The 19,318-nt window shown below is 33.7% G+C and overlaps 1 protein-coding gene across 1 annotated transcript in view; it reads left to right on the forward strand.

The window, feature by feature from the left end:
* CDH9 (cadherin 9) overlaps nucleotides 1–19,318 on the forward strand; it is a 92,386-nt gene that overhangs the window by 35,618 nt on the left and 37,450 nt on the right. Inside the window, exon 3 of the mRNA XM_071736633.1 lies at nucleotides 12,166–12,460. Coding sequence (XP_071592734.1) covers nucleotides 12,166–12,460 — 295 coding nt within the window. The remainder of the gene's footprint in view (nucleotides 1–12,165; nucleotides 12,461–19,318) is intronic.

Raw genomic sequence — 19,318 nt, forward strand, 5'->3', positions numbered from 1 at the left:
CTAGAACAACTGTCATAGGATTTGACAGCTTCTCTTTCTTCAACTACATAAAAGACTGCTAAAAAATATTCCCAAGTTCTTGTCATGTTTAGGGTAAGAAGTTGGCTTCACACAGTCATAACATTCAATTGCATTCAACATTAGGAAAAGGTTTTTGATGATACATATAGTCAATACAGTGTAGTACTATGTAAAAATTGTGGAGAGATATAGGATTATCTTTATAGCAGAGGTTTTCTCGGCAAATTGAAAAAAACATATGCTAGAAAGTTCACACTGACCCTGCCTGGAGGAAGGAAAATGTCACAGATTATCCTTTTAGGTTACTATCTGTTTTCAAGATTCTGTGTATCTTTTTCAAGTTCAAAAGCTCAATCAGCTAAACTCCCTGTGAAAAACAAAACTAAACCATAGATAAACCCAAAGATATCAGAAATTAGGAAATCCTCAAACTCTTTATTCTAAACTCTTTCTTTTCCTTTTTCCTTTCCTCTCCTATCCAGACAAAACATCTAGTATGCAATGATTTTCAAGATTTTTTTAAAAAATAGCAGAAAGCTGCCAATTATGTACCTCTATAGAGCCTGTGGAAAAAAGAGAATTTGAAAGATGATTTTTGAGAATTTAGGAAGGCTAAGAAACCACTTTGTCCATTGCATAAATACAGGAATCTGAAATATTAACCAACTTCTTTTAAAGCCAAAGCCAATATGAGGTAATTCAGTAAAGGGAAAACAATAATTATCCCCCACCTTCTTTCCTTTTTCCCTCTCCCTCTATGTTCCTTCTCTCAGCAATGGCAAATTTATGATCACCAGATAGCAGCAAAAGCTACTATGTGGAGTCTAGTTTATCATTCACTATGATGCTCGCTCTTAGTCACAGTTCCTCTTCCCTAGGGATCTCCTGAGTGTGCTAAAAGCACCTATGATGTGGGTGAGGACAACAGTAATGGGGGTCTAGGGACCAAACAGTGCAGGTTTCCCATGTGGAGTTCACTGGGTCTGAGAGCATTTACAAGCTAATGAAAACCGAGACTCAAAGTAAAAAAAACCTTGATGTAAAGACAAAGTGAACATGAAGAATAGAATTCTCCTCTGTCTCCAGTGGTAACTTCCAGTTGCCATTTAAAATGCCATTTTCATTTTGATAAAAGATGGCTTTTTGGAGCATTAAAGCCTCTTGGTCTTAGCAAGTTCTTTATACTGAAAGGCCTAAGCATGTCTGTCTCAAGGACCTCTCTGGTCCAGGAGTCTACCAGAATAGGTATTCGTTACTCACAGTATAGCCCGAGCTTCTTATTACAACTTTATAAGCTGGTGTTTCTTAGACTTGCAGCTTTAAGCCTGTGAGAAGGTTAGACTGGTGACAAACTGTAGACTTATCTGTTTTCAGGCAATCATTTATTGTGCGTGTAAAGGTGGGAGAGTGAGGAAAATGTACTTCACGGGATACTTTTCATGATGCTGTAATTTTATTGCATTGATTACTTTATGAGAGTGATTCTGAGAAAAAGGAAGTGTTTTAACTATATTGTGGTTTACTGGTACCTGCCAGCCTGGTGACAAAAAGAATGAAAAACAGATCAGAGCAAATCAATATGAGACTACATAGAAAGAGCAATTTGACTGCATCAGAAGATGATATTGTGCAACATTTTGTCTGTCAAAGAAAGGTTTATTAATAGTCACCTTGGAGATGAACAGAGGAGCTGTCAACAACCAGCTGTCAAGAACAGCAAGTCTTTTCTTCCCATATGTGTGTGATACATCAAATCCTGTGCATTGCAGGAATTATCACACATTTCAGCCTCCTAGAAACTGAAAAACATGTTAGTCTAGCCGATATAATCAGTCAATTTAACACTATACCGGGCATCAATTGAAAGAGGAATCTGTGATCTGTTCAGAAGTACGTAACTACCATCAAAACCTTGCTGTATGCATTGCTGTAGCACCACAAACACAGTCAGCTAACCTCCTCTCTCTTACATCAATCTGTAGTCAGAAACTGCTGAAATCTCTCTTTTCTGTTTTGACACATCAGAGTGTAATAAAAAGAAAGAGCATTTCAGCCTACATGAACATTTCAGAAGTTATAAATTCCTCCTTATCTTGTTTCACAGTTCAGGCACAGACATGTCCATTTCAGATGAAAACCATCATACCATTTTTGTCAAATTATGAATGTGAGAAAATTACAACCAGGCTGATAATATTAAGTTAGTCTTACCTGTAACAGAAAAGAAATTGTTTTTATGTATTCACCATCTCCACAGAGGGAACCTAGAGAGAAATTACATCAGTTTCCCTCTGTTTAAATTGTAGAACTCTCAACAAAATCTCAGAGGCCTTTAAAATGGTTGATTCAGGTACAAGATCCTGCCATAAAATATAGGTAATGCTAGAAATAACGAATTATTTAATACTTATTATTATTAACAAAATTTAGTGATTTTGGTGCACATTTTGCTTTGTCTTTTCCATATGTAAAATGTAATTGCCAACATTTATCCTAATGAAGTTTTTTGACAGAGCGTGTTTATATATGAGATGGTCCTACATAATATTACCAAAAAAATCTCTGGAATATCATGAAAACAGTCATGCCTTAGCTGTTTGATTGGAAGCAGGGCTTGGAAGTATTGGATTGACTAAGATAACAGAGCACACAATGGAAAGGAGGAAAACAAAAAGCCTAAATATTTAATAGCTACCTATTCAGTGAACAGTACTTCAATTTGTGATATGGTTTCTTTAGCTTTTCCTAATGCACAAAAATTACAGACATGGAAGTATTAGGTGGGATAGTGTTACACTTTTGATTAATGTATTTACCTAACTTAAAATGTCTCTTTGTTGTCACCACTTGTAGCCATTTTTGCCCCTCAAACTTTCATCTACAGCTTCATATTTCTAATTAAGAGCTAAAACACATTTGATTTCTGAATAATAAGAACAAATTCAGTTCTTACAAAAAAGTTCTAATTTACAACTTCTATGCAGTTTTATGTGGAATTAACACTATGATATCACACTGTTAAAAATGTTGAAACAACTGACACAAGCTTTAAAAACGGTGTTATTCTGTCAGTTCCATCTTACAAGGATTGTGGAAGTAAGCATATTTTTCTTCTTAATAAGCATTTGTGATGAATAAACACTGTCAAATACCAGGAGGTAACAGAGCATTAAATGTTCAAAAATAACTGGGTCAGGAAACTGACTGATAGGACTGAATTAACAAGTGAAAAATAAAATATAGAAAGTATTTACTTACTCTGAGTCTCAATACTTGAAAAAAAATGGAAAAAGTTACTGTCTTATGTGTTACATAAGTAGTTAAAGGAATAGCATTGCATATTTCATTTTAAACCTATTTTAATTAGATATAAACTCGTCCTTTATGAACATTCTGCTGGGCTTCCTTTTAATCAATATTTGCTCTGAGAATCAAAGAAAAACACCCCAAAATCCTCTTAGATTACTCATACATCATCTAATTTCTCTATATTAATCTCAATCTTACCACCTTGCAGATTCAGCTATTAAACATAAGTGATGCATAGTGATGCAACACTGTTGGTCTGCGAGGCTTTATGCTTCATTTGGGTCCTGTAAGTCTCTAGGCCCTGCTTCTCTTTCATGGAATTTTCATCTGAAGCCCCCGGCAGCCTTATCCCAGCTCTTCTTATCCCAGCTTCAGCCTTCATGCTTAATCAGCCAGGCACAATCAGCCCACGGTTTATGCACAACCTGATGATCATCTCAGGGCCCCTCCAAATGGCATTACACTTCAGAGGTTCTGTTGTGCCAGGAAATAATTAAGTTGTTTTGATAACTAATTCAGCCACCACCTTGTCTTTGCTTTCATTACAGTGATGACCTTCCAAAGACAGTACTTTGAAACAAGATTTAAAGGGAGTGTACAAGTAGGTGGTGTAATTTTTACTAAATATAAAATCAGTTACTAAAGAAGAAAAAAAGAAAAAAACAAATAAAAAACAAATTAAAAAAATTTAAAATTGGAAAAAAAAAATATAAGAGCCAAAGTATTTCTTTCTTAACTACTGTTAAGAACATTACCAGAACACATCTTCAAGGCCTGGTGTTTATTACGCTCCATCCTGTTTTCAAATCTTCGCTTTGACATACTTGATACTTCTCAAATTTTCTAATTTTTCCAAGAGCTGGGGATGCATCTATGCATCTTGGAGCATGCATGAGGCAAGGGAGTTGTAATCAGCCTGAAGAAGGCATGAGATAGATCACTCTACAGTATAATTTCACTGAGTACCCTTCTGTTGGTATGATAGTTTGCATTTCCAGCACAGGCTGCAGAACAGAGAAACAGTCAAATGCTATAATTTCAGACTGTGACTTTTTTGTTTTGTTAACTTTGCCAAGAAATAAGAAGTAGCAAAAAATTTTAGTGACGCTTTAAATCAACCAATGACCTTTCCTACCTTCCCCTACTGTTCATTTGAAAGTGTAGTTGTAGATAAATGTTTAAGGTATTTAAAGAGTCATCCTTTAACAACCACATTCTGTAATTAATAGTGAGGAAATAACAGATTTTTTTCTTGTGCTATGTGTACAGTGTCCACAAAATATTTAGCTTATCTGTTAGGAAAAATACATCTTTTAAAATTGTGATTTGAAGCTTGTGGTAGAGATCATTGTGAAAAAATAAGCATGGAACTCAAAGTCATCTCTTTTTCAGGTTATAAACATTTTCATGTAAAATTATGTTGTAAAGATAGTAAATAACTTTAAAATATTTTGAGTATTTCTGGAAACACCACATAGTTGAACAGCTTAGGAAAGATTTGGGGTCTGCTTCCTTTGAGTCAGCAAGCCTATAGTTTAGTTTTGATTGTTTGCTGCTCCAAACTTTGAAGCCTGTTTACATATTTTAAGTAAAAAAAAATCTCTTTGATCATACTGCCTCATATCTGAACATCTTACTCCATTACTCTTGCATTATGTTGTAGAACTTCCTGAAAAACATTCAGCCCTGATCTGTAGTCATCTGTCTACAAGTATGCTTATAGTTATTTATATTTGCACATAAAATTACGATTTAAAAATAATAAATTTTGTGACTGGTGTATTCTTCAGATCACTGTGGCTGAGGGGGCAAGGAGTACAAGGAGTGTTAAAAAAAAAAAAAAAAAAAGTTACAGAGACTAGACTTGCAAACTCATATTATTTCCAGAGCCAGAGCTTTTAAACCTGCCTATCTCTGTACACATATTTTGGTATAACAGCATATTTTTAGTGTCTCTGAAATAGCAAGACACCACATACAGAGACAGATTTCACTCAGAAGTTTCTGGTGAGAGAAAAATCTATGACTCTAGCAGTCATTAAAATAACAGTATTTGGTGTTGTGATGTGATAATTCCTGACCTGTGGAAATGATTACTACGGTCAATTAGTGAAAACCTCTATATCATGGTATGGAACAACCAAATGTCATGGTATAGTAAACCATTAAAAAAGAGTTCAGGTCTTTCACCAAGCTGGAAACATGCAACACACCTGTTAATTTGGAGAACAAAGAGAGGAGAAGAAACAAAATCTTTGTATTCTGAAACCCAATTATTTGTGCAGACGTAAGAGTATAATCACCTTTCGAGATTTGACTACAACATAGCACAGGAGGTATAAAAAGTATGTAGGGGAAGGAGGCACACAGGAAAACAGCTCTGGTTTTCGCTACTTCCTCCTAGGTATGCAGAGGTACATGGTGGACAAGAATTCCCTTATATTGTGTTTGTATCAGCAGAACCAAAAAACTACTAAGAATTCTGCTGAACCCTTCATGAATGAAAACCAGATTTATCCTTACCTACTAAGACAAAATCAGCACCTGCAGCTGATGTCAGTGTTTTTGACAGTGTCATTCTCTAGAGAATTTGTAACAATAGGCAGCTGAACACAAGAACCAGATGCTGGAAAACAGAAGATAAGAAAAGTAAATGTCATTTGTCTTGTTTAATATACAGTCACTTAGGCTACCATCACACACAGAGTTTGGTTGTTTAATTAAGAAGTTTGTGCTGATGTCACAAATTCAAGTTGGGTAAATACACTGCCATTTCAAACATACATAAAACTTTTGGTTACAGGCTCATAAATAGAAAAGTAAAGCAATAGAGATACTGCTTCTGCAGTCCACACTGAGCAATTACTGCAGTTATTAAGGTATCTTTAGAGCTTCTAATTAGTTAAAATGCTAATGAAGAAGATCATGAACTGAGCTGCTGGTGGTTCTTTATCACTCGGTGAGGGTAATGGTCAATATCCTAACCGGCACTATCACTCAATATACTTTCTGTGAGATTGTAGGGTTGGCTGGGTTGATGCAAGATCTTATTTTAAGTGCAATTCTTCCATTTTTGGTATAAATTACTTTGTTTTCTCTTAGGTAATACTCATCCATCCTCCTTTCCAAATACTCCTTTCCTACCTCTATATGCATAACCTTCTTTACTTGGAGTAAGCTTGGAGTGATAATTACAGCCAAGTTTTCTGGGTTCCAACCAATATTTGCTTTACTACATAGTGGTAAACTCAATCTTTTTCTGTGCCACAACTTCAGAATAAATAGCACAGTAAAATCACCATATAGGGATTAAAAAAATGAAGTAAATAGGCACATGGCTCTTTTAAAGTAACATACCCATGAGCTTGTTTTTTCTCATATTTTGTATGTCTTCCCTCAGCCCAGGAGCTCTAGCTAAAAACTGTGATTAAAAGACATTTGGGGAAACCTAAAAGTACAGCAAATTTGTTTATATCTCTCATTTCTGAAAGGGTCCTTTTGGATACACCTGAATAGCTTATGATTCGCAGTTCCTTCCAATTGATTAATATTTATATATATTGCTTTCACATTTAAGAAGAACAATCTCATTAGTGAAAAGTAACTCATCTTGTTCTTTTTTCCCTTTTCATCTGTAACAATAGTTATACAGAAATAAATTGCAAATAAAATGAAAGCTACATGAAGCCTGGAAATTTCTTTTTTCTAAATTGGGTCAATTAATTCTTAACACTTTATAATCTGTTTAACTGTATCCATTGATTCTTGCCTCTTTCTTCCATGGATTATATGTTACTCTCTCTTAGCTGAGAATAGATCATCCACATAGTTTACAGGAAATTTAGTAAATTAGAATTTAATTAATAAGAAACAACCAAGTACTTTTAAATGTGGGCCTTTAAAGCACTCTTTTCAAAGGTAACTTTTTATTTTCCTTTTGTTTTTTCTTTTTTTTCCATTGTGTTTTATTTTGCCATTCCAAACCAATTCTTGAACTGATAGTTTAGGAGATACCTTTTCCCTCCAAAGAATGCTGATATCTTCTCTACCGTGTATAATAATAGCAAAATTGAGAGAAGTTATTAATTAGTCTTGGGCACACTAAAAATTTTAAATAAAAACTTTCCTGAAACCAGGCAGTTATGTCTTACAACCACCCTCAGCTCATAAATATTGAGTACTACGTGAGGGTGAAGTGTAATCCAGAAGAGCAATGTACTAAATTCAGAGGAAATAGAATAATGCTACAGAATTCTGAGATGATCACTTGTTTGCCTATTCATTTATGTATTGAAAATTGCAGCAATTGGGACCAATATTAAATTATGCCAAGATTTCTTATGAGAACACCAAGATCTTAACTACCAAATCAAATAAAAATTCACTTTCGCAGAACTGTATAGCCAAGCTAAATTGAGATGCACACTTTTTCTATGCAAATAATTAATAATAATAATGAAAAAAAAAATGATAAAGCATTTACAAGATGAACACTGTAACAGAAATAGGTAATCGTCAGTCCTGTACCCATTACCAATGTCTTTACATCTGATGATCTTCAGGAAAATTTGTGTTGAGGATGTATTTAGCCATCCACACAGAAAACTACAGAAAAAAGAAAGACATTAAGATTCCCAAGTGTATCTTCCAGGTTGTGTCTTTATTCCAATGCATTTCAGATTACACAATCCTGTATACTGAATGGAAGAGGGATGTTATTTGGTGTAGTCATTATATACTAAGTAATCTATTACCTGGTTTGGGATCAATTTTTCAATTTTTTTACTTCATCAAAGTATTTCATGATGATGAAATCATAGAAAGAGCAATTCATAACATGCGTAAGGATACATTTGACAAGTTAATTTTCCACCCATGGAGAGTTTTAGGACCCCACCACAAACACAGAAAAAGGACCATTTAAACAAAAGATGAGAAAACCACACAAAATATTTCAACATAAATTACTTTCTTCCCAGACTTACTGAGTTTGTAAAAAGCAGAGGTAAGCCACAGCAGTCAAAGATTACTTTAGATCAAATACAGGAATATTATATTTCCAGGTTGTATATCTTAGCCCCCTTCACACACATATACATCTTACTAATTAAAAAATAAATAAAAAAAAAATTTAAAAAAGCACAAATAATTTTGTATGTATAACTGTTAACTGTAATCGGAAATAGGATTCAGGGAATTTGTCTGTTCTTGTTCTTTGGTTATAGAAAATAAAGGGCATGATATTTTGTAAACATATAATACATCACGTTTTTCCTCTGATTTTTCCGCAAGTGATTCTCTGTAGATTCTCTGTAGAATTAACATTTGAAAAGCTGAAATAATATTTAATAGTATAAAGTGAAACTATTTACGTAGTTCATAGATTACCAGTCATAAAGAAACACAATACAGATTGGTCAAAATTAAATTTTTGGTCCAGAGAGAGCCATGAATATGATCAGATGGCTGGAGCTCCTTCCTGTAAAGACAGGCTGAGAGAGCCAGGGTTGTTCAGTTTGCAGAAGGCTCCATGGATACTTTTGTACCTAGACAGGACCTAAAAGAAAGCTGGAGAGGGTCTCTTTACAAGGGCATGTAGTGACAGGACAAGGCTTAATGGCTTCAAAGTGGAAAAGGGTAGTTTTCTGTTAGACATTAGGAAGAAATGTTTTCCTGTGAGGGTGGTGAGACACTGGCACAGGTTGCCCATGGAAGCTGTGGCTGCCCCATCCCTGGAAGTGTTCAGGGGCAGGTTGGATGGGGCTTTGAGCAGGATGGTGGAAGTAGATGATCTTTAAGATCCATTTACACCCTACTCATTCTACGGTTCTAGGATTCTAACTTGAAATACATCTTTAGAAAAGTAAATCTTCTGTAGATGTTTTGCATAAACATCTACAATGTTAAATCGAGTTACTCTGTCTCATAAATTAAAAGCATGTTTTGACATTATTTAATATAATGAGAGAATTGTTTGACTGTTCTGTTACAGTCACACAGAAATACGACAAGTATTTAATTTTCCTAAGATGCTAGATCAAGTTTTGGTTTATTTATTTATTCATTTTATCCCATTTTTTCCCACAAACCATGATGTTGCAAAAAAATCATGTCACAGATTAATGAAGAATCTCAAACACAAAACAAAATGTACATAGGATTTAGTAGCAATAGCAACTGTACTTCAAGTGCTAATATAAAATTAGTGGTAGGGGGTGGAAATTTTCATTGCTGGGAAAATCACATTCTATTCCCAAAATCATCATGCTTAAAAATACTTCTTATAATTTGCTAGAAACAGTAGACGAATAGGAAGCCTAAAGTACCCATCCCAGCTTGACCTGCTTGACATCTTTATAGATAGGTTGAACAGATAGATAAAATAAATTAACCTTTTCTCTGAGGACAGATTGTATGCATAACTGAGGAGTAGGGTAAGGGAATGGCAGTGGAAAAGATGCAATTTTTTTCCAGAACCACTAGTTAGCACAGAAGAGATCACTGCTCCTCTGTTCCTTCTACTTGTTCATCTTCAATCTGTTTCATGATGTTATCCACCCTGGATTACCAGCAGAGTTGCTCATATGAGCAATGAAAATGAGGTTGGCAAGATAAAATTATTTATATTCACAGCATGGAACTCTGCTACTCATCTATCTACATCTGTCTTCTTTCAATATATAGAACCTCTTTCCTGCAGATGACCACATCTCCTAGTCTAGAAACAATTTGTACAAATGAAAATTTCAGTTGAAAATGTTGCAATCTTAGGAAGTAAAGTGGTAACTTTAAGTCAGTTTGCAGTCTCTGAAACATTCTTTTAAGAAGCAGAACTGCCTTGGAAAAGCATTTAATAGGTTTTCAAATATTCACTACATTATTACCACAAACTCAAACAAAATTATATTAAAAATATAATCCCAAATATAATTTCCAATATCATATGCTTATTAGTTCTGATAAGATTCTACACATAAATATTCCTATTTAAACAAATAATTTTTTTTTCTGTTCTAACCAAAAGCAAACGATTTAAAAATCTCATTCTGTCCTCTGCCCCCTTCTTTCTTTGATTTCTCAGTTCAGAACTGTGTGATATTTTGGTTCAATTATGACAGCTTGTTTTTAAAGTTAGAAACTTCTAGTGTCTCTGGACATTACATTGTTCCTGTGCATAGTAGCCCTGGCAATTAAAGACCAGTGCTCCTGTAAGTTAAGGTTCTTTCTTTGCAGTCTTCCAAAGGCTGCTATGGAGATAGTGCCTGTAGGCAAGAATTAGTTTCATTGAAAAAACAGTAAGTGAGATAAATAATTGTCTATCAATAACAATTGTTGGAGTTTATATATGTGCATGAAAAAAAAAACCAAAACAAACAAACAAAAAACCAAGAAAAAACCACAAAAAACAAAAGCCTCAGGGAGGCTGATGGACATCATTTAAAAAATATGAAAAATTACTTTGTGAATACAGGACATAAATGTGCATTTACTCAACTTCTGAAGGACTTACATGTCTAATGTAAGTACGTACATGACTAGTGTTAGTACATTGAACTGTGTGAGGAACTCTAGTTACCTCTTGAAGACAATAGTAATAGTCAGATCGTGTTCAGAGGCTCATGTTAGGCTACAGTGTTCAACCAGCAGAAAAAGCCAAAGTAAATAAATATAACTCACTCCACCAAAATACTTGTAGAGGTGGCGTAATAAAAAGATTCAGTGTCTTAACTATGAAACATGGAGCTAAACACTGGCAGGAATTTGAAAGCAGGTAAAGAAGTGGCATAAAATAACTTATCTGGTTCTTGTCATTATCTAGAGTAATACCTTTGCTGCTACTGAACTGTATATTCTGAGGTAGATGACGTACTATATTTTACTACTCAAAGAAATCAAAAACATGCTGATGTAAGATTCTTTCTGTCCATTTTAAAGTACTCAGGTCACCAATCTATGGCCAGATGTGAGTGTAAGCACATATCAGATGCATGTAATAAGCAACAGTGGGTCCCTGCAAATGAAATTAAGAGTAATAGCTTTCGAACAAGAATATTATGTAAGAATTTCTAGTGCCTGGGTCTGCCTCAATGGTTTGCTCTGACTTTGGTTTTAGGCACTTTCTCACAATTGTGCTATGTGGCAATCTAATTAGTGCCTGTAAGTTCACAGGGATAGTTTTGAACACTTATGAAGAGGTGTAGTAGGAAAAGGACTATTAAATCCCACTTGATGCTTTGAAAATTTACCTCCTAGTGTTCTTGAAAATTATTTGTCCTGTGTGGAGAGGACTAGATGGAAGTAATTATCTGGGGTAAGCTGTTCCTTAAGAAAAAAAAATAATTAAAATCTAGAAACACAAGTTGCTTAAATCCAAACATTTATAGGGGATCTTGAGAAGTTCAGAAGTTGTAATACTTAAAACTCATTTATTTTATATTGTTACAAGGTAATTGGTTGCCTTATCAGGAATGAATATGTGGAAAGACAAGTGTTAATTTGTAAATAGAAATTTACGAGTTTGTCACTCCCTAACATCTTCAAAAAGAAAGTAGTTTCTCAACAGATTCAATTATTTTTTTGCTTTAAAATTGGTAATTTTAAATACTATTCCAAGATCTTCTACTACACCTCTGTGTTCTTATGAGTTTGTTTAAAGATGGTTTTCTTGTGTCTGACTGAGTCTCAGATTTGTAATTCTTCCAATAGTGATACAGAAGATAACCATTGCTGACCCCAGTTACAGTCAAGATTGTAGACTTTCTCATATATACTCAATTATTTGGTGTGTAAAAACTACATATATTTATAGTATTCTTCTTTTCTACCTCCCTGAAGCTACACACTGACCAAGATAAAGGAGATGGAAATTTAAAGTACATATTAACAGGAGATGGGGCTGGCAGTCTGTTCATTATAGATGAAAATACAGGAGATATTCATGCTGCAAAGAAATTGGACAGAGAAGAAAAGTCCCTGTACGTGCTACGTGCCAAGGCTATAAACAGAAAAACTGGAAGACAAGTGGAGCCAGAGTCTGAATTTATCATTAAAATCCATGATATCAATGACAATGAACCAAAATTCACCAAGGACATGTACACCGCCAGTATTCCGGAGATGTCTGGAGTTGGTAGGTAAAACCTTTTCCTTTTGTAAAATTCAAATGGGTTTGAGCTGATTTGGAACTTGTATGTCCCTTATTATTTGAGGCTCTTAGTAGTAGCTTCCATGAATATCCATGGAGGAATTTTTGTCACCAGTAACACGTTGCAAATTATTAGTTCCTGAATTTATTTACTTTTATCTCAATCCACTTTTAAATCCTTTTTTCCACACTATAAGCAACACTTTACTCTTTTAAGCCTGCTGAAACCATCAAGGGATGGTTGTCTTATCAGTTACTACATAGTTTTGCTACAGCTGAGAATAACACTTATATGAAATGTATCCTCTTTGTATTTGTTAAATCTAATTTAATAAGCCTTTCTGTACATTTAGACATAAAGAACTTTAAACGCGTAAGTATGTAAATAAATTAATGTATCAAATTGATGTAAAATATGTTCCTACAAATACCTAAAAATGTGGTCTTTTGTGGGTTTTATTTTTTTAATTTTTATTATTGTTTTTTCTCTATAGTATCAATATTAGTAGATGTTGTTGATTTTTTTTAATATGGATTTTTCTATTTGTTTTATGGTTTTTTTAAGGTACCAAACATGTTAACACATTTCCTAAATAAATCAGTCTATTATTACTTCTATTTATTATTTCTCTTCATGGATGAAAATTTATGGCTATTTACAATTGGTGCACTGAAAAGTCAGAATGTGGAGTCACAGTAGAAGATGAGTGAGAAATATAGCAACAAACAGAAATATTTCTCTGAGTTTTGTTCAAATAATATAAAGTGAGACATAACATTGACCAGGACACATTAATCATAAGTAATCATGATTACTTAAGTGCTCCACTCTAGCAGTACAGTCACTCTGATAAGATGGTTAAGCATAAAATACATAGGCTGCAGGAAACAACTGACAGATAAATTCTCAAGTTATTTACTTAACATGAATTACTGTAAAGGTTTGCAAAGTCAGCCCTGGATGATGACGTTGCTAAGAGAGACAATAAAAAACCAGTCAATATTTGTGACTAATATGTATCTTTGCAAAATAGCTTCTGGTAGCTAATTGTCTATGACAGCAGTAGCATAAGTATAAAGGAACCATATTCTATTTTATAACTTTCTTTTATAATCATGAGAAGGGAATACCTACACTACTACATATAAAGCAAAGGGTATAAGAATGATTCCTTTAAAGATACATGAAGAATAAAGAAACCTTTTCCATGCAGAATTCATTGCACTGATAGTCAGTGAAGGAAAAATACTGGCAGTGCAACTGTCACATTTACTTTGAAATATATTTGTAAGGAAGGTACACTATAGGAATAGATAGGATTAAAAGCATGATGTCCATGTTTAACCTTATCACTTAGTCCAGGTTCATTAAAGTCAATAGAGAAAAATGAATAAATGAGAACAGAATAGGATCCAGTGCTTTGGCACTGCCTGTGAAGTTTAAATTCTATGAAATGTCTATATTTGATAAGGATGGTGATAGTCTAGGTACCATTATGTACTGTAAACTGAGAAAGTGTCCATAAAAGACCCAAGTAAAGCTGAGTATTACTGAAGAAATTGCTGAAGAAATAATTAGCGCAAAAGGATTTAAACAGTAGAAAAGGCCCTCAGCTTCCAATATGAAAGCAAAAAAGGCATCTTAGTTACACTAAGTTACACTTTGCTCTGTTTAGTTGATATTTGCATTTGAAAAACTACTCTCTAATGGCAATTTTTAGCATCTGAATTCTAATGAATAAAAGTAGGTTCTTTTTTTCTTAAAGTAGCAGAGAATAATAACCCAAATCCAGCTCAGCCCATTTAAGAAGAAATTCTGTATTTCTGAAGTCAGTCATATGAATGCTAATTCAATAGTCAGAATGTGCATATAGGTAAATAAGGAATACACAAATACAATCCTTCTTGGAGTGCCTTTGTCCCATTCCTCCAGATGAGGAAACATATGCCATAAGACAAGTACTTGGGAGTGAAAAGGTGAGATTCTTGACAAGTGGAATATAACTTACAGGTAAGCAAGTGGTAAAGCCTCCCACAAAGCACATAGGAGAACATGTATAATACAGAATTAAGATGCTGTAGTTCTTGAAATATCTGGAGAAAGAAAACTTTATGAATTTAAGCCAGCAAATACACACTTAGCAGCACATCCCACAAAATCCAAGGAGAGAAGAAAAAAAGTGACAAAAATTAATCTTAAAACTGATACAGTCTCACAATGAGCTATGTTAGTAACTCCTGGTTCATACTCTCTGTGGTGGCTACAATATCCATGAAAAAACTCCAACACATATGAAATGGCATTTAAGCAGTTTTAATTATTCTTCATTCAAGAGGTATGATTTAATGAACATCTGCTAGCTTTTCTTTTTGTCTGGAAATGCAGTCCAAAGATTTTTTTATGAACAGAGTGCTTATTGAAGAACATCACAAATTTATGGAACTGTCAGTTGTCCGTGTAGGTTCATTACAGATGAGCACTTGATGTGTTACACTGGTTTTGGTATATGTTGCTGCTTGTAGATTAGACAGCTGTCAAATAAAAGTCTAAAGACTAAATATGGTAAGGAAGTAGGTCCAAATGCCAAATCTTTTAGGTGGTTTTGGACTGCAGAATTTAAAACAGAATTGAGATTGGGCAGTTTTGTAAAATCATGAAGGAAGAACAAGCTGAGGAAACAGTGAGTGAGCAATGTACACTGGGGTTATTGCTGCTGTGAAAGCAAGTCCATCTAAAAGAAAAGAACCAGAAGACTTCAGAATAAAAAAATGAAGTGTCCCTTAATTCTTAAGATTTGCGATACTACTACTACTACTACTACTACTACTACTACTACTACTAATAATAATAATAATAATAATAATAATAATAATAATAAGTGGAAGAAAATAAGAATAATAAAAACGGGGGAAAGAGAATATCTGGAATAGGTGATCATCTTTAATAAAACTACATAAAATTTTAAAATTCAGAGTAGTCCTGACTTACCTGCATAAATACTCAATATGATGAATGTAATTTGTAATAACAGAATATACACAGATTCTTGCATGCAATAACAAAAATGGCTTCTCTGACTGGAAAGAACTATACAGTTACACTATATACACCCTAAGAAAGAGATGTACTGTTTACGAGAAGATAAAAAATACTGGGAAAACCTCCATTTCTTCTTCTTCACTTCTCAATTTTGTGACCTAAAATACAATTTTTTTCTTGAATATTTTTGTTACATTTCCCAATTTCAACAAAATTAACAGCAAATATTTATGAAAGCTCAGGAATATGTCACTAAGATTGAGAAATTGAAGAGGAATAGTCATTAGCAATGTTTCCAGCTGCACGTGTATATGTTATTTACATGACACACTACATAGTTCTCACTGTGTTGAAACTGACTGCTTCTTGGAATAAACAGATCTAGAGCACACAAAGGATAATGATAAGTCAACACCTCTGATAGAATGCGTGATTTTCAGTACCAGTGGGCAAACCTCAGTCATGTTTAACTAGTGTGAGAGTAAGAAGAGTGAAACCATAACATGGATTTTCAGCACAACCTATCCAAACCTGAGGAAAAATGTGAATACTTCTTTGTCCACTAGTTTGTGCTAATCATATGTTGCAAAATCTACAGTGCAGCCATCAGGTTATACATAAATTAACCTTGCTATGCCTAAGTGGGATCCAGTCATATCTCCAACAGCATTATGGGTGTAGCAAAGTTAGTATTTGAAACAATCAAAACCAGTGAAGTGAGATGGCTGCAGTGTCATTTCAGATAGCTTTTATGGAAATGATCACACTAAATGCTCACAGAGTTATTAACTTTAAAAATTGAATGAGAAAGCTAGTTTAAGAGCTTCTAAAACTTAGTAACATGGAATTTCTCATTAAAGCCATCTACCATACTAGAAGAACTGGAGGATAATAGCTGCCATAATGATACATTTAGAGTGCTAGAGATGGCTGAAAAAATCCTGAGATTTATATCAGACTAGGTAATTTGATTCAAAATAGTTCAAAAAATGAGAAAAAGAAGCTCCACAGACCCATAAAGTTTAATCAAAATATCATATAGAAAGTAAAGGGTCAAAAGACATTTTAAACTGATGGAACACCAAAACAGTAAGATAAAATCTTGGTCACAGTGAAGAGTGGGTGTATTTGAAGCATGACTTCTGTTTTGGCTTCATTTTAGAAATAATTTAAGGGAAACTTGAGAGAAATGAGATATGTATTATACATCTACTCATTTCCTTTACATATAGAAAAAAAAATACAACCCTGATCATACTTAAAATCCACTTGTTTCATCTTCAAGGCCTTCCACAGAAGTGGAAGTTAAGATCCAAATTTTCCAAACTAAAGGTGTACTAAAAAAACAAAACCAAACTTAATCAAAATGAAATCTCCACCTCAATGATAAAACCACTTTTCTGATTATTTAAATAAAGTTATTAAGATTTTTTTTTAATGGCATATTAGCAATGAGATGTTCTGTAGAGTACCCTTATGTCTCCTGAGTCAATAGTTTTGTATCCTCCTGTACCTAACTTACTCATTTTAATGAGTAAGGCTTACCATTTTTTTGTCATTAAACATCTTTAGCATGAAGATGATGAGCATTTCACAACACACTTTTAACCTTGTTATTGATCCTATTAAGAGCTAGTATAATGACTAATTTAAATTAGCACTAATTCTTCATACATAACTGCTGCTTTCTAGATTTTATGGATCTAACCAAAGGAACCTCCTGGTTCAGAATTTCTTCATGATAATATTGGTATAGTATAAAGGTTTAGAGAGCTGTATTTTAAATGGCTAATTTTAATATTTCTATTAAATTGGTTTTTTATTGCAAATTCACTCATAAATAGACAATTTTCCTTTAGCTGAACAGTGCAGTTTGACGGAAGGACACTATATATAAAATATAGATATGACCACTTTCATCTCAGGCTTACAGGATTAGAGCATGCCTAAACATGCCTTGTATTAAATAGCTACTCTAACCAAAACTTATGTATAAAATACATATACTTAAAAAGATAAAGGGAGATTAAATTGCACAAAACACACAGGGCAACATGCATTAACACTTTTTTATTACTGTGTTGCTGACTGTGAGTGCTGTAGTATATACTGAAATGTCAATTACACAGTGATCATGTTACAAGGTCAATTATCATTGTTTACTATTTCTATAGTATCTCTAGGGAATCTGTAAGCAACACAACTACTACTGAATTTAAATAAGACTATTATGGTACTTAGTTTTAGTTACATTATGCTTTCAGAATCAGGTAGTCATAAATACATGTTTGTCAAGGAGACCTCATCACTCTCTACAACCACCTGAAAGGAGGTTGTAGCCAAGTGGGGGTTGGTCTCTTTTCCCAGACAACTTTCAACAAGACAAGAGGGCATGGACTTAAGTTGTGCCAGGGGAAGTTTAGGTTAGATATTAGAAAGAATTTCTTTACTGAGAGGGTGATCAAGCATTGGAATGGGCTGCCCAGTGAAGTGGTGGACTCTCTGTCCCTAGAGATATTTAAAAAGAGACTGGATGTGGCACTCAGTGCCATGGTCTGGTAACCGCAGCGGTAGAGGATCAAGGGTTGGACTTGATGATCTCTGAGGTCCCTTCCAACCCAGTCAATTCTATGATTCTATGATTCTATGATATATTTTATATATAAAGTAGGTTTTATGGTAAAAACAAAACAAACAAAAAAACCCCACCAAAAAAGCCAACCTAATCCAAATACAGCAACTATCACATTTTCTATTTTTGAATTTGCTTATGTCAGTAAGCATTAATCTACAGATGTGTGTAAATGACTAAATGGGGACTCTCATCTTTCATATTTCAGCAGGAAATAATTATATTTTCTCTTCTGCATATTTTTCTTCAAATGTGTTTCAAATGCTTATAAAAAACCCATATAAATTACTGTCTTGACTTCGCCAAAAGCTTACAAAAACTACTTTGCTAACTTACAAAATTTCAGAGCGTAATTGTTAACATATACTCTATTCTAAAAGGAATTTTTCAGTTAGCTTTAAGAAAAAGATATAATTCAAATAAATAATTTACTTAAAGGTTCATATTTTACCTTCTTCACTTACAGAATTAGATTTCCTTTTAGTCAAAGTAATCACAATTACAGAAATGCAGTAGCTAGAGCATTTCCTATAATTGTTTGCATTTGCCACTATAATGAAAAATTTCAAAACCTCCAAAACTGTCAGAATCGGCATGTTTCATTTTTCTAAATGCAGCATTGTCTTCTTTATTGTTTAAATTTGTCTTCTTTATCATTTAAGTCTTTAAAACAAAAATCCACAAAATTAAGACAAAAAATCAAAATAAAAGCTCAGTGCCTCATAATACTTTCTTAAAAAAAACCATTAAGGTGAAAACAGACAAAAATAAATAAATGACAAAGTTTTATCCATTACTGATACTTTATTATTCTTTGTTATTGAGCGAACAAAAGATAAACAGTTGGAAAACTAATACAAGCAAACACACAAAAATTAATAGGTATATATTAAATATATATGAAGGTAAGGAGGAATCTAATCAATCATGTTTATAAAATTTAGGAAATTCCTCAGAGGTCATCAGAAATACTATTGTTCTTTTAAAGTTTATGTAGAATGTATTAATATCAGCCTTGAAAGAACGGAGAGGCTTTGCACATTCAGAAAATGAGGGACAAAAACCAAGATTCAAACCAGTGTTTCTGACAAATTCTAAACATTCACAAATTTAAGGACTACACAAACATTTTAACATTACAGATGAGCAGATGTGTCCCTCTTTCCGCCTT

The sequence above is a fragment of the Heliangelus exortis genome, chromosome 2 (assembly GCF_036169615.1).
Source record: "Heliangelus exortis chromosome 2, bHelExo1.hap1, whole genome shotgun sequence".
NCBI lineage: Eukaryota > Metazoa > Chordata > Aves > Apodiformes > Trochilidae > Heliangelus > Heliangelus exortis.